Source organism: Rhinocladiella mackenziei, assembly GCF_000835555.1.
Source record: "Rhinocladiella mackenziei CBS 650.93 unplaced genomic scaffold supercont1.4, whole genome shotgun sequence".
Classification (NCBI taxonomy): Eukaryota; Fungi; Ascomycota; class Eurotiomycetes; order Chaetothyriales; family Herpotrichiellaceae; genus Rhinocladiella; species Rhinocladiella mackenziei.
This window is the reverse complement of record NW_013550601.1, coordinates 1,288,583-1,301,049: the sequence shown is the minus strand read 5'-3', so window position 1 is coordinate 1,301,049 and position 12,467 is coordinate 1,288,583. Positions and strand designations below refer to the sequence as shown.

Here is a 12,467-nt window from a genome sequence, read left to right as displayed (position 1 = left end):
GGAAAATGCATCGAGAAATTGCAACGCAATTCGAATTCTTGTTTGATTGCGTAACCTTCCAAGACCTTGTCTTCAATTGAACCTCGAAACCATCTCGTCGTACAGACCATGCATTCTGGAGTTTTCACTCTTTCCTCGTCTCCAACAACGAAATATCGACATACTTAGGCGATGTCGGAATAGTCTTATTTGTCTCGGCCAAACCGACGTCCTTGCCTAGACAAGTTCTCAATCCGTATCGAAAATGTCATATCTGCTCGCTTCGCCTTCTTCGTTCTTTCTTCGAACAAATCGGTGTCTTCGCCTGGTCGTTGCAGTTGCTTCTCCGATATACACTGGTCAACCTTCCCGCCAAAGGCCTTGGGATGAAGAACGTATTGACTGGCATTTATCCCTACGATTGTTCCATTTGGTACTCTTGACATTTTGGCAGTGCGTAATCTGGTGATGTGTCCAGCGGTACGCTCGCGGCGGTGTGCGTGCGGGATGACTCCTTGACACAATCACTCAAGTACGCAAATTTTGAGAGTTGGTCCAGCCGATAGGGTCATCAGAAAGACCTGCCTGGTCAATCTCTTGGCGTAAGCGTTTGGCATGCGGCTGGATTCGTCAAGAGATAGTAAAGAACTGCTCAGATAGAGATGGCCGTAGTATCGCTGCTTGCGACGAGGCTGGTCACGACGGCGTCGACTGAGACCGCATAAGAGGTTAGTACGGTTGAAAGTGAAAGTTCGAGGCGATTTACAGAAATATACCCATTCCTCAATATCACAAACTTGTGGCTGATCAAGAGTCTGAAGAGTATTTGCTCCCAAGACGCTCGACCAGTCGTTTTATGATGTTATCAATCTGTGGCTCGTAGTCCGTTATTCTTGCCATTGAAAGGGTTAAGGTCACGGGACGTTAGATAGCCAGGTGCCACGCCATATTTTGTGTAGTAAAGAAGGATTCGACTGTGATGCTGACAGCATTCGGAGCGACTCGGACAACATCACCATACTTTCTGTGAAGCTCAATTGTCATTTCCCAAAAGTCACCGCGATATATCTGAATGCGAATGGCGGCGTGACGGATCATCTCTTCGGATTTCGACTCCTCATCCTCACTTTTGCATCCTTTGGCTTGTCCTGTGAAGAGCAAACCTTATTCTAACGCAAAACACGTAGTGCCAACGTTTATCCCATCTCGCTCACAGCACACAGCTAGTTCTTAGCGAGGAGCGTATGTCATATCTTCTCGTCGTGTTCGAAGAGGACGAGCCGGAGCAGATAACATATCCCGTTTGTAGCGTTCGCCGCAAATCGATGATGCGATAGTGAGTCGAGACATTTTGGCAGGTTGGAAACCGGTGAATGTGCGTTCTTTACACCTTGGACCATTACAAGAGGCACACGGGAGGCCGCATGGGTTGAAGGTTGTCTTCGATGTGCGTGTGCTGCAGCACCTGAGGACAACTTTGAAATGAGGCTGCTGAAGTTGTCAACTATGGGCCCACATAGTGTTAGCCAATCAGAATCTGCTCCGAGTGCGCCTCTAGCGCCCGAAATTTGGGCGAATCAAAGGTGGGCCGTGACGAGCTAGGGGGAGCTAGGGCCACGTTAGAGCGGCTCTGCTCACCTGCTAGAACAGGAAAGGAAACCCGAGAATTACCGAGAATTGGGCTTCTTATTTCCATTCCTCCCCAGCATCACTCACGGTCACTCGTTCTCCGAGAAAACCATCTATCCGGGCATGCTGGACCAGAAAACGGTCGATCAAGCACCAGCATGGGTCACCACTGATGGTGAACATGATGTCGAAGCTCTCGACGACAACCAGAAACACACTCTCCCCACACAGATATCCAAATGGAAAAAAGTCGTCGACATCGTGACATGGATGCCGCCGTGGTGCCGCTACAATCCAAACACACCACCAACATTTTCCATATGGCATAATGTCCTTTTCGCTTTCGCGGGCGCCTTCACCGTAGGCAATCTCTACTACAACCATCCCATATTAAATATCCTGGCCCACGACTTCGATGTGCCGTACGTGACGGTTTCACGCATTCCGACTTTGATGCAGGCCGGCTATGCGACGGGCCTACTGTTGGTATGTCCTCTGGGAGACCTACTCAAACGACGCCCACTGACACTGGTGCTCATTTTCTTCACCGCGACCATGTGGTAAGCCCTCCCCCAAAATGGGATCATCATATCTTCATCCCGCTCTATCCCCTATTTCCGAGCGCCGAATTAATAATCCTTTTTTTTTTTTTTTTGGATCAAATGCTCACCGATTGGCTTCTACAGGATCGGCCTTTGCATCACCCCTTCATTCGCAGCCTTTTGCGCCATCTCCTACGTCTGCGCCGTCACCACCGTCATCCCACAAGTGATGCTGCCGCTGGTCTCGGAGCTAGCTCCACCAAATCAACGCGCATTGGCTCTTAGCATTACCACGTCCGGCAACTTGCTCGGTATCGTGATTGCGCGTATCCTATCCGGCGTCGTCACGAACTTCACCTCCTGGCGCAATATCTACTGGATCGCCCTGGCCTTGCAGTACATGATTCTCTGCGCGCTGTGGCTGTTCATGCCCGACTATCCATCTTCCAACCCAGATGGACTCAACTACTTCAAGATGATCGGCGGCATCATCTTTCTGTACAAGAAGCACGCCGTCCTGGTACAAGCCGGACTGGTGAGTTTCTGCATCTCCGCTGCCTTCACAAGCTACTGGACGACGTTGACCTTCCTGCTCGCGGATCCGCCATACAACTATCCACCCGTGATCATTGGGCTGTTCGCCCTGATTGGCATCGCCGGCATCTTGCTCGGCCCCTTGTACGCCAAGTACTTGATCCAACCCTTTGCGCCGCTCTTCAGCTGCATGATGGGCTGCTTCGCGAATCTCGTGGGCATCGTCATCGGCACATACACCGGTCCCCACACTGTTGCGGGGCCCATCATCCAAGCTTTCACGCTGGACATGGGTTTGCAGATTACACAGGTTGCCAATCGCAGCGCCATCCACGCCATCGAACCCAACGGCCGCAACAGGGTCAACACCGCCTTCATGCTCATGACCTTCACGGGCCAGCTGACAGGGACCAGCGCTGGTGCCAAGCTCTACGAGCGCGGCGGCTGGATGGCCAGCGGCAGCTTGAGTGTTGCGCTGGTCGGATTGACGTTCCTCATCTGCATTGCCCGCGGACCTTATGAGGAAGGCTGGATCGGTTGGAGCGGCGGCTGGGACTTGCGCAAGAAGAATCTCGCCGAAGCCACCAGTGGACCAGCTCCGGCTCCTGCTCCAGCGTCAAATGCTGTTCCTATAGCCCTCGTGGAATCGAGAATCGACGAGGAGAAATAAATCAACTTCGTAGAAGCTTTTGTTATGATGCACCGAAACCCCCCCCCCCAAAAAAAAGGCACAATGCCTTTGGCGAAATCCTTGGAAAACCGATAGATGAGATAGAAGCATATAGATGGCGCGATGAGGTCCTGGAATATTCAAACATTTTAGAGGGCGGCATTGTACATAGATATATCTTTTATTTTTCATACACGACCAGTTTCGAGGAGGCAGGGTGTGAATTTTTCTCATAGCTGATGCATATTTGGTATATAGCATATAGAAGTGGTGGCGTGTGTATGATAAATTAGAAAACGGAGTCCTCCATCCGAGTAACTCGGTCTTTGACCTCTAAGCGAAGTTGAAAGTGTCGTTCTGGATACGGATATCGGATCGACATATCCCCCGCCTCTCATGACTTGTTATGTCCCCAGTCCATGCCCTACAACGAAAAGTCAGATGGGTAATCCAATGACACATCACAACCCCATCTGAATCTGAATGTGAAGCTGAACCTGATTAAAATGGAAAACCACTCACCAACCCCAAAATCACTTGACCGGCGTTGAGATCTTTGCTATTCTTCTCCCCCAACCACTGGGGCTCAGTGCGATTGATTCCCTCCTCGATATCCACAGCGTTACCGCCAGTCACGAACAGTGCTTTTCCGTGCGTCGATGGCTCCGCGGTGACTTGGATTATATATCGCGCGACATCACCAGGTGTGTTCATCGGCATCAGGTTCTTCACCCAGGCGGTCCGTACGCCAGAGAGGAGCTGAGTGTCGGTTGCCCAGGGGCCTGGTGATGGTGATTAGAGGCGTGATCGCGAAGGCATGGAAAAAAGATGGGGAGGGGAAAGCGTACAAATGGCATTGACCCTCAACCCGTAAACAGGCGGAAGGAATGGGCGCAAGGCTCGCATCAACCCCATCACGCCGTGCTTGGCTGCCGAATAAGCGAAGAGACCGGGGGATTCCTTGAAGCCGGCAACGGAGGAGACGAGCGTGATGCACTTTGACGACAGAATGGATTCTGGGCTGCTTGGGTTCGGATCCACTGTGTGCCTCTCCTTGAGAAACGCGACCGCGAGGCGAGCAAAGTATATCGTGCCATTCAGGTTGATGTCGATCACGTCCGTGATGCCGGTCGGGGTCTAGTTGGTTCAATCAGTAAGGCGGCGAGGAGATCTAGAATGTCAAAAGTCACTCGCCTCCCTCACGCTTTCCAGGTTCAGCTTGTCTGGTTCCCAGTATCCAGGCCGTTCTGTCACCGCGGCGCAGCAGATGGCCATGTCGATTTGGCCGTGCTTATTGTACGCCGCATCAAACAGCGAGAGAAGGGATTGATATTCGCGTACGTTGACTTTGAGATACGTCACGCTCCCCGACGACGATACCGAAGCGCGAAGTTCCTCTGCATGTTTTGTGCCCTTGGTTTCATCCCAGTCACCGAAAAAGACGTGAGCTCCAGATTCATAGAATAGCCCAACTGTTGCGGCCCCAATACCTTGAGCGCCGCCTGTAACGGTGGAAAAAGGGTTAAACTGCTGCTCGAATGATTTGAAGATTGAGCGGCCTTACCCGCAAGAACCACCACCTTGCCCTTCACGGAGTCGAGAGTCGCCTGGTCAACGATGATCTCCGCCATTCCTTCTGGTTTGGTCAGAGAAGAGGCTAGCATCCAATGTCCTTTGAGGTTAACACTCAGAGTCCGGGATCTGACGGCCTGTTCTCAATGGACCAGGCCACCCAAGCACAATGGCCTTTGTGGTGGTATAAATTGGATTTGAACTCCACGCGACGGAATCTGGTGGACTCGCACAAAACACATGGCTGCGAAAAGTGGATGTGCCAGATCCGAGGGAGGGGGGATTCTGCAATTGATGAACCAGCTTCGTGGGGGCCAAGGGGCCAAAAAGGTGTCGAGGCTGTGGAAATCCCCAGGCCCCACCTGGAAAATGGCTGTCACGACGTGGGGCAATTCCGAGAAAAGTCGGTACAGCGTCCAGAGGCTTGGAAAGAAGTTCCCCGGACGTTGTCTTCAAGTCGATACATTCAGGAAGTAAGGTAACCATTCAGACAGGCTTGCGAGAAGATTGAGAAATAACGCCCTTTCGACAGTATTGCATTCATATCAATACTGTCGTCGATTGAAGAATACCAATCATGGCCGTTGGCAAGAAAAGCGTTGTGGTGACCGGTATGCGCTTGGGAATCTGGTCATGACTCTCCTTCCAGATGACTGAAAGTTCTATAGGCGGCGCTTCTGGGATCGGTCTAGGTATTACTCGATCATTTGCAGGACAGGGAGCACACGTATCCATACTGGACGTCAACAACGAGGGAGCAAGTATTGTACAGGCATTATCGACCGAATTTCCTGCGGCGAGCTTTTCGTTCAAGAAAGCCGATATTTCGAAATGGGATGAACTGGCGGCTATGTTCGAGCAGATTTATCAAGAACAAGGTCGAATTGACGTGGTCATGGCCAACGCTGGCATTTCGAGGGAAGGCAAACTCATCATGGACGAGGAGAAGCCGTCCGAACCGATCCTGCGTACCCTGAACGTGAACTTGACGGGGACGATATACAGTGAGGAAAAGCCACTCTCGGGTCGGTGGCGTCGTTGCTGATGGTGACGAATAGCGGTCAAATTGGGTATCCATTACGTTAAGAAAAACGCGGCAACGGGTGATGCCGCAACTGCTTCCAAAGGCACAATCATCTGTACCGCGTCGAATGCCGGTCTGTACCCTTTCCCTGTGGCACCAATTTATGCCGCCTCCAAATTTGGTGTCGTTGGACTCGTCAGATCGCTCGCCCGGCCACTGGCACAGGAAGGAATTCAGATCAACGCTTTGGCACCGGCTGTGCTAGGTACGTTCAGACCCAGAATATCCGGTCATGGCGATTAACGTTCAATTGAAGAAACCAATATTGCCCCAAGTAAAGACCTATTCAAACCGATGATACTCACGCCGATGTCGACGCTCACAAGAGGAGTCCAACAGCTGGTGTCTAATCCCTCTCTGACCGGACAAATTGCTGAGATTCATGGTGAAAATGTAACGTTAAGTCAACCACCGCCATATGTTGATGAAGACACTGGCAAAAACATCGAGACCTTCTGGACCTTGGGGTATGCGTAAAAAGATCGGTCGCTGGTTGGATGAGATTTCAAAATCATCAGACTGTGTTTATCTGGCAAGTCGGTGACATGTGTTGCTGAAGCCGAGGGAGTTGCTACTTGGAATATGGCCGACCACCACCGCACATAGCTCGAGATTCACGGACTAGAGTACCTTGACAATCGAATCCAAGAAAGATTTGTCGACAAGACAGCTGGTATCTGCACTCAGCTCGAGTAAAGCCCCGAACATAACAGCGCGATATACCAGTATCACCTGGAGATCATTTAGCTCGGTCGGTTCAAGCTCTGTCGTAGTATGATTTGACTGGGAGTCATCAGCGACCCTCTGTGGTGGATGAATCCCAAGATCAGCCTCAACGTCCATGATCAAAAACAACGCCGCACATATACATTCATTCCTGCTATGGCCCCGAATCCAATCGTCGACAAGGTATATCGCTGTCAGAAGCTTCTCTTTGACTTTCGTGGTGTCCTCGACCAGAAGCTGTTTCAAGCTCTTCCCCCTTTGTTTGAGCTCCGCTAACCAATCGCAACAAAGATCAATGATCTCTGTACCATAAACAAGATCATGCTGGCCTTTTCGAAAGTCGCTCTGGATCTTGTTCGTACACCAGCCTGCACCGGGTGGATCTTCAAGCCATGAAGTGCTTGAATGGTGTCGAGCCCGTGCGCCAATGATGTAGAAGGGATAGGCAGCCCTTGGGGCAGGGAGAAATGATCCACCAAATCTTTTCACCACATTTTCCAGACCGGAGATGGCTTCATCGGAAGTTGTACTCCATGTCGAGACCAAGGTGCTAAGCTGTGTCATGGCAGTTTGAAGGCCGAGAAGGGTTGACGGAAAAGCTCTCACCAGCGAAGGAACAGAAGTAAAGAACAGTATGGAATAGATGTATCCCACTGTAAATCGAGCACCATGTGAGCCCCGGCCACCAAAAAGCACAGATGAGAGATTGCTATTCAGATGCCCGTGTTTGCAATGCGAGGTCAGCTTCTGAAGGAAGAATCCAAAGCTCAGTTGCACGGAGCCGTCAGAGACTGCACAACCAAGATAGCGGCATTTCAACAGGCCATGAGAGAGATCGATCATATTGGCCGTCTCCGTGTAGCCGATACTATGCGGGCCGCTGAGCTCAAATTGAACCTTCTTCGTGGGATGACTTCCGCGGTACTTCGGACTTTCTCGATACGTCTCATACATCGCAACGGAGCCCAGAACAGGGTGATCCCGGAAAGTAAGCTGGGAAGACTTCCCAATCACAGTAACGAATCGACTGCCAGGACGACGCTCAATGATACAATCATCATCAGCGACGGCAGCTAAATGAGCAAGAAAGCTGACCGAGCCTGCCGCCGGGGCCGCAGATATATCGGTCGGTAAATTGTCTGTTTGTCGACCGACATGAGACCACAAATTGGGATCCGAAACGCCCAGTTCGATCAGAAGTCGGAGCCAAGACGCCCCGGACTCACTTCTCCCCACAGCCGGGTCATATTTGCTGCAACAAGGGTGATTACGAAAGTCTCGCTCGATTCGATGGATCTGGTTCATGCCATTGATGGAAGGAACAAAGGCAAGAGTTCGCAGACCAAGTTCGGTGAAATCAAACCGTGACTGGGATCTCTCGGCGAAAGGCCCAATGGCCACTTTACTCGCCTTGATTCGACCAGGTCCAGCGGCCAGAAGGCCCTGGAATACTGTGACACAGGCGATCAGAAGGGCCAACGCACCAATCGCAGCAGTGAAGGCGAAATTCAGAGGATCCCAATTGAACCTGTTGGTGGAGTCGAGAATTTCCCGGAGCAGGGCTTGGGTGGAATTGTCATTGAGGAGGGCACGGAGAAGACATTCGGTCGAGTTGTCAGGGCATATCGACATGCTGTGTTCAGCTGGAGAGAAACAAGAAGAACATGTAGAGTCGTTTGAGGCCCATTGGTCAGATTGGCGTCTCTAATCACGCGATCGCGTGAGGAAACGCGTCCCTTATCTGTTCACAGATTATTTGTAAACTCGAGGTGCGGATATCTTCCGGCGGTTTCAAGGGCAATGAAATGTTGCTGTATCAAGCAAAATCGGTGAGGTTCAAGATGCCGAGAAGGGTTGAGGTGGCCCTATTCCCGAGACGCGACCGAAAGAGCCTCGTAACCTCGGAACCTAATCCACGAACCGAAGCCCTGCCGGCTTCGGAAGCGAATCCTGGGTCGTCCAACGGATCAGAGACCAGGGTTTCAGAGATGCGTTACCCCGGACTGCAGGAACCTCGGACTGTGGAAGTTCTCCATCTCTATCCAATGTTATGCTCTAGTGGGTTGAAAGCCAATATCTGTATCCTTCTTTTACAGCTTGGATACTGATGCCCTGAGCACTTCCCCGTCTTTCTCTTCTCGTTATGTCATTATAGTTCGGCCTTTGAGCAACGACCACAACCTCTACGCCTGGCATGTCTTCCGCCAAATCTCGCCTGTCCGGTTTGGCAGCACACTTCCTCTCCTCCGGTCCCGGCACGACCTCTCAGAACAAACCAATCGACAATCTCAGCATCGACCACCATAAAGTTGGCACCTCATCGTGGTTCAATAACCATACGCTCTCCCCCACATTCTTTCTTCCCCGCGCCGCGGCCATCGAGCCAAATGCGCCGGCCATCTACCACCGTACCGCTAACAACAAGATCCTCCGTCGCACATACATTGAGTTCGCTGATCGTGCGAGAGGATTCGCATACTACCTCAGGAAGAAAGGGTACAAAAGAGTGGGAATACTGTGCACCAACACCCCGGCCTTCCTCGAGGCTGTCTATGGGATCGGCGGAGCTGGTGCCATCAACATTGCCATCAATTATCGGCTTAAAAAGGATGATATAGCGTACATTTTCGACCATGCCGATGCCGATGCCATTGTGGTCGATGCCGAGTTCCTTCCTCTTCTCGACGACTACAAACAAATGCATCCCAATGTGCCTCTGATCATCGACACAGACACGGATGCTATGGAGGGCCAATTGTGCGGGCCATTCGACGAGGCCGTTCTTGAAGGCCTCCGGTACGACCACACCCGAGGCTCTCACGGCTGGAATGGTCTTGAAGCACAGGCACCCGACGAACTCGCCGTGAATGCCCTAGCATACACATCTGGCACCACCGCTCGTCCCAAAGGCGTCGAATATACCCATCGAGGCTCCTACCTAGGGGCATTGGGCAATGTCATTGAATCTGGACTCGCTTATCACGATGGTGAACGTTGCAAGTATTTATGGACGCTTCCCATGTTCCACGCCATGGGCTGGACGTTTCCATGGGCTGTGACAGCTGCGAGAGGGACACATTATTGCCTGCGCAAGATCGACTACCCTGAAATATGGCGCTTGCTGAAGGATGAAGGAATCACACATTACTGCGCCGCACCAACGGTGAATACGTTACTGTGCGCTGATTCCAATGCGGTCAAACTCCCCAACCCAGTGAGGGTGACAGTGGCGGCAAGTCCACCAACAGCACACCTGTTTGAACAAATGACGAATCTGAACCTGCATCCAGTACATGTCTACGGGATGACCGAGACATATGGCCCAATCACCAAGGGATACGTTCTGCCCGAATGGAATAGCTTCCCGAACGTGAAGGATAAATATGCCAAAATGGCTCGACAAGGTCACGGGTTCGCCACATCTTTGCCGGTCAGGGTGATCAAGACAGATGTTCCCGAAGGTACGATCGTGAACGTTGAAATGAACGGCAAGGAGATTGGTGAGATTGTGTTCAACGGAAACATTTGTGCGAGAGGTTATTACAAAGACGAAGGTGCAACAAGGAAGCTGTTTCTAGGCGGCGTTTTGCACTCGGGTGATTTGGCTGTGTGGCATGAAGATGGAGCCATTCAAATTTTGGATCGTGCAAAAGACATTATTATCTCTGGTGAGTTGTGAACAACCTCTACATATGGGGGGACCGTTGATTCTCTGACCTCGAGACCAGGCGGCGAAAATATTTCTTCCGTTGCACTCGAGTCTATGCTCGTGACACATCCGGATATTCTTGAATGTGGTGTGGCCGCTGTCAGTGACAGCCATTGGGGTGAGCGACCCAAGGCGTTCATCACCGTCAAGCCAAACGCCAACGTGACGGGCGAAGATATCATCAAATGGTCCCGTGACCATCCCGGGATCAGCAGATTCATGGTACCTCGAGAAGTCGAGATCGTCCCAGAACTGCCCAAGACCAGCACTGGGAAAATCAGAAAAAATGTACTGAGAGAATGGGCCAAGGGCGGCAAAAGAGGGGGGGAGTGAGGGTATCAGCGAAGAAGGATAGACAGCGGCCATTTGAGACGTCGAAAGTGACCTCTTTAAATCATTGGATATAAACAGAACGATATCCCACCAATTCTCGTCAATAGCCAGCGCCGTTAATATATGCCCGTTATGTTCCGAGAGCCGATACAGCCATTTTTTTCTTCCCCAAAAGAACACCCATTTATGCGCCGTGGCTACGGATTACTATATAATGTCAAGCCTTGCGAACCACAATCTGTATCATGACAAAGCAAGTCGACTGTAAGATGTTTGACCAAGGTAAAAACGAAAGGGACGAGTGTACTTCATCAGGTTCGGCCAGAATTTCTTTCGATCCACATAACAGAGATCTGGCCGAGATCACGATCAGCAACTAGATGCAATGTCGACGACCTAGATATGGAAATAAAACAAAAAAAAAAGAGAGAGAGAGCATCAAAAGTACAATGTCGGGGAAATGGTGATCTATGGATGCTGCAACCCTTGGAGAAAGCCTTACTCCGAAGTCCCACCGAAGATAGAATGTCACTGTCGATGACAAGCTAGGACAGCATTGTTTTTATTCATGGCTTGATGGTTGCTGCCAAGGCTGCACAATGACGAGCCTAACTGCTTCACAGGCCCAAAACGTCGCAAGCTTGTCGGCGACGCGGAGTTTGCAGGTGCCGGCTGCTGGAGGCCCCAGCACGTCATGGCAGACGATAGTGAACAAGAGGCTGCCAATGGTAGGAAACCGTCAGCGCCTTACAGCAAAAGATGAAGTTGTTGGACTCTTAAATCCAGGAAGAAGGCAAGACCCATCTGCAGGACGGAAGTTTAGTGTGTTACCTCCTGGGAGTCGATGAACATCAAAGGCGACGAGGTCGAATGCCTGGACCGTTGTCAAGGAGACTTGAGTTGGGGGTATGTAACAGCTAGCGCAGCGTAGAATACTTTTGTCCTTAAGTTTGTGTTTCGAACCTGCTACAGATAAGTAACATGTTTAGATGGGAACGAGTATGCATTCGGCCAAAAACGCTAGTCAGAGTGCGCCATCCTTTCTTGTTACCTGAAATTTGTGTGTCCAATCATGGATCAAATATGTAGCCAACTCCTTTCTCTGTATCGATAGAACTAGTGATCTGTACTAGTTGTCACAGCCCGATTTATGCATGCCGCTTTTGATATGCATTTCTGCGTGGTTGATTGGTGTCCAAGGCGGCCTGGAAGAGGAAAAGGATGCTCAGTTGCAGCGACAGACTGGATGTTGGGCCTTGACAGCATTGTGGATGTGAGATGGAAGGGCAGAGTACCAATAATAACAATATTAGGTGGTCAATGTGATCGGCCCATCATAATCCTCCCGCGGGCTTCAGGCCCCAAGATGCCGAATCAAGAGATCAGGTTGGGTTCAAGTCGAGAAATACAAAGTCACGAGTGGATTGAAGTTGAGCCACTGCTACATTGCACGTTTGGCTGCAATGCCTCTCCCATGAGAATGGCAAGAACCAGAGGACTACCCCTCAAAGTACCTAAATTGTAGTGACTCGTAGCCCTCTAGGGTTGTACCCTCAGGTACATCTCGCTCTGTCGCGGTGCTGACTCCACCGCCACTTGCAGTACGTACATCTGAGGTCGCCCTCTGACTTAATTACATCCAGCCTGCTCCTGCGCCTGAAGACTCATTAATTCACTCACCTTTCCCTC

The 12,467-nt window shown here is 51.0% G+C and overlaps 6 protein-coding genes across 6 annotated transcripts; 3 read left to right on the top strand and 3 right to left on the bottom strand.

The window, feature by feature from the left end:
• Window positions 1-185: 185 nt before the first annotated feature.
• On the bottom strand, window positions 186-425 carry Z518_05602 (uncharacterized protein; the record flags this gene model as incomplete). Its single annotated transcript, XM_013416414.1, has 1 exon — window positions 186-425. The coding sequence occupies one exon, from the start codon at window positions 423-425 to the stop codon at window positions 186-188; it is 240 nt and encodes a 79-aa protein (XP_013271868.1).
• Window positions 426-1,731: 1,306 nt separating this feature from the next.
• Z518_05601 (uncharacterized protein) lies at window positions 1,732-3,354 on the top strand (the record flags this gene model as incomplete). Its single annotated transcript, XM_013416413.1, has 2 exons — window positions 1,732-2,168; window positions 2,295-3,354. 2 exons carry the CDS (start codon window positions 1,732-1,734, stop codon window positions 3,352-3,354), a joined length of 1,497 nt encoding a protein of 498 aa, XP_013271867.1.
• Window positions 3,355-3,855: 501 nt separating this feature from the next.
• Z518_05600 (uncharacterized protein) lies at window positions 3,856-4,985 on the bottom strand (the record flags this gene model as incomplete). Its single annotated transcript, XM_013416412.1, has 4 exons — window positions 3,856-4,136; window positions 4,203-4,491; window positions 4,558-4,856; window positions 4,919-4,985. 4 exons carry the CDS (start codon window positions 4,983-4,985, stop codon window positions 3,856-3,858), a joined length of 936 nt encoding a protein of 311 aa, XP_013271866.1.
• A 518-nt stretch (window positions 4,986-5,503) lies between these two features.
• Window positions 5,504-6,487, top strand: Z518_05599 (uncharacterized protein; the record flags this gene model as incomplete). Its single annotated transcript, XM_013416411.1, has 4 exons — window positions 5,504-5,537; window positions 5,595-5,930; window positions 5,985-6,215; window positions 6,267-6,487. 4 exons carry the CDS (start codon window positions 5,504-5,506, stop codon window positions 6,485-6,487), a joined length of 822 nt encoding a protein of 273 aa, XP_013271865.1.
• Window positions 6,488-6,631: 144 nt separating this feature from the next.
• Z518_05598 (uncharacterized protein) lies at window positions 6,632-8,368 on the bottom strand (the record flags this gene model as incomplete). Its single annotated transcript, XM_013416410.1, has 1 exon — window positions 6,632-8,368. One exon carries the CDS (start codon window positions 8,366-8,368, stop codon window positions 6,632-6,634), a length of 1,737 nt encoding a protein of 578 aa, XP_013271864.1.
• Window positions 8,369-8,930: 562 nt separating this feature from the next.
• On the top strand, window positions 8,931-10,778 carry Z518_05597 (uncharacterized protein; the record flags this gene model as incomplete). Its single annotated transcript, XM_013416409.1, has 2 exons — window positions 8,931-10,404; window positions 10,465-10,778. The coding sequence occupies 2 exons, from the start codon at window positions 8,931-8,933 to the stop codon at window positions 10,776-10,778; spliced, it is 1,788 nt and encodes a 595-aa protein (XP_013271863.1).
• Window positions 10,779-12,467: the final 1,689 nt, after the last annotated feature.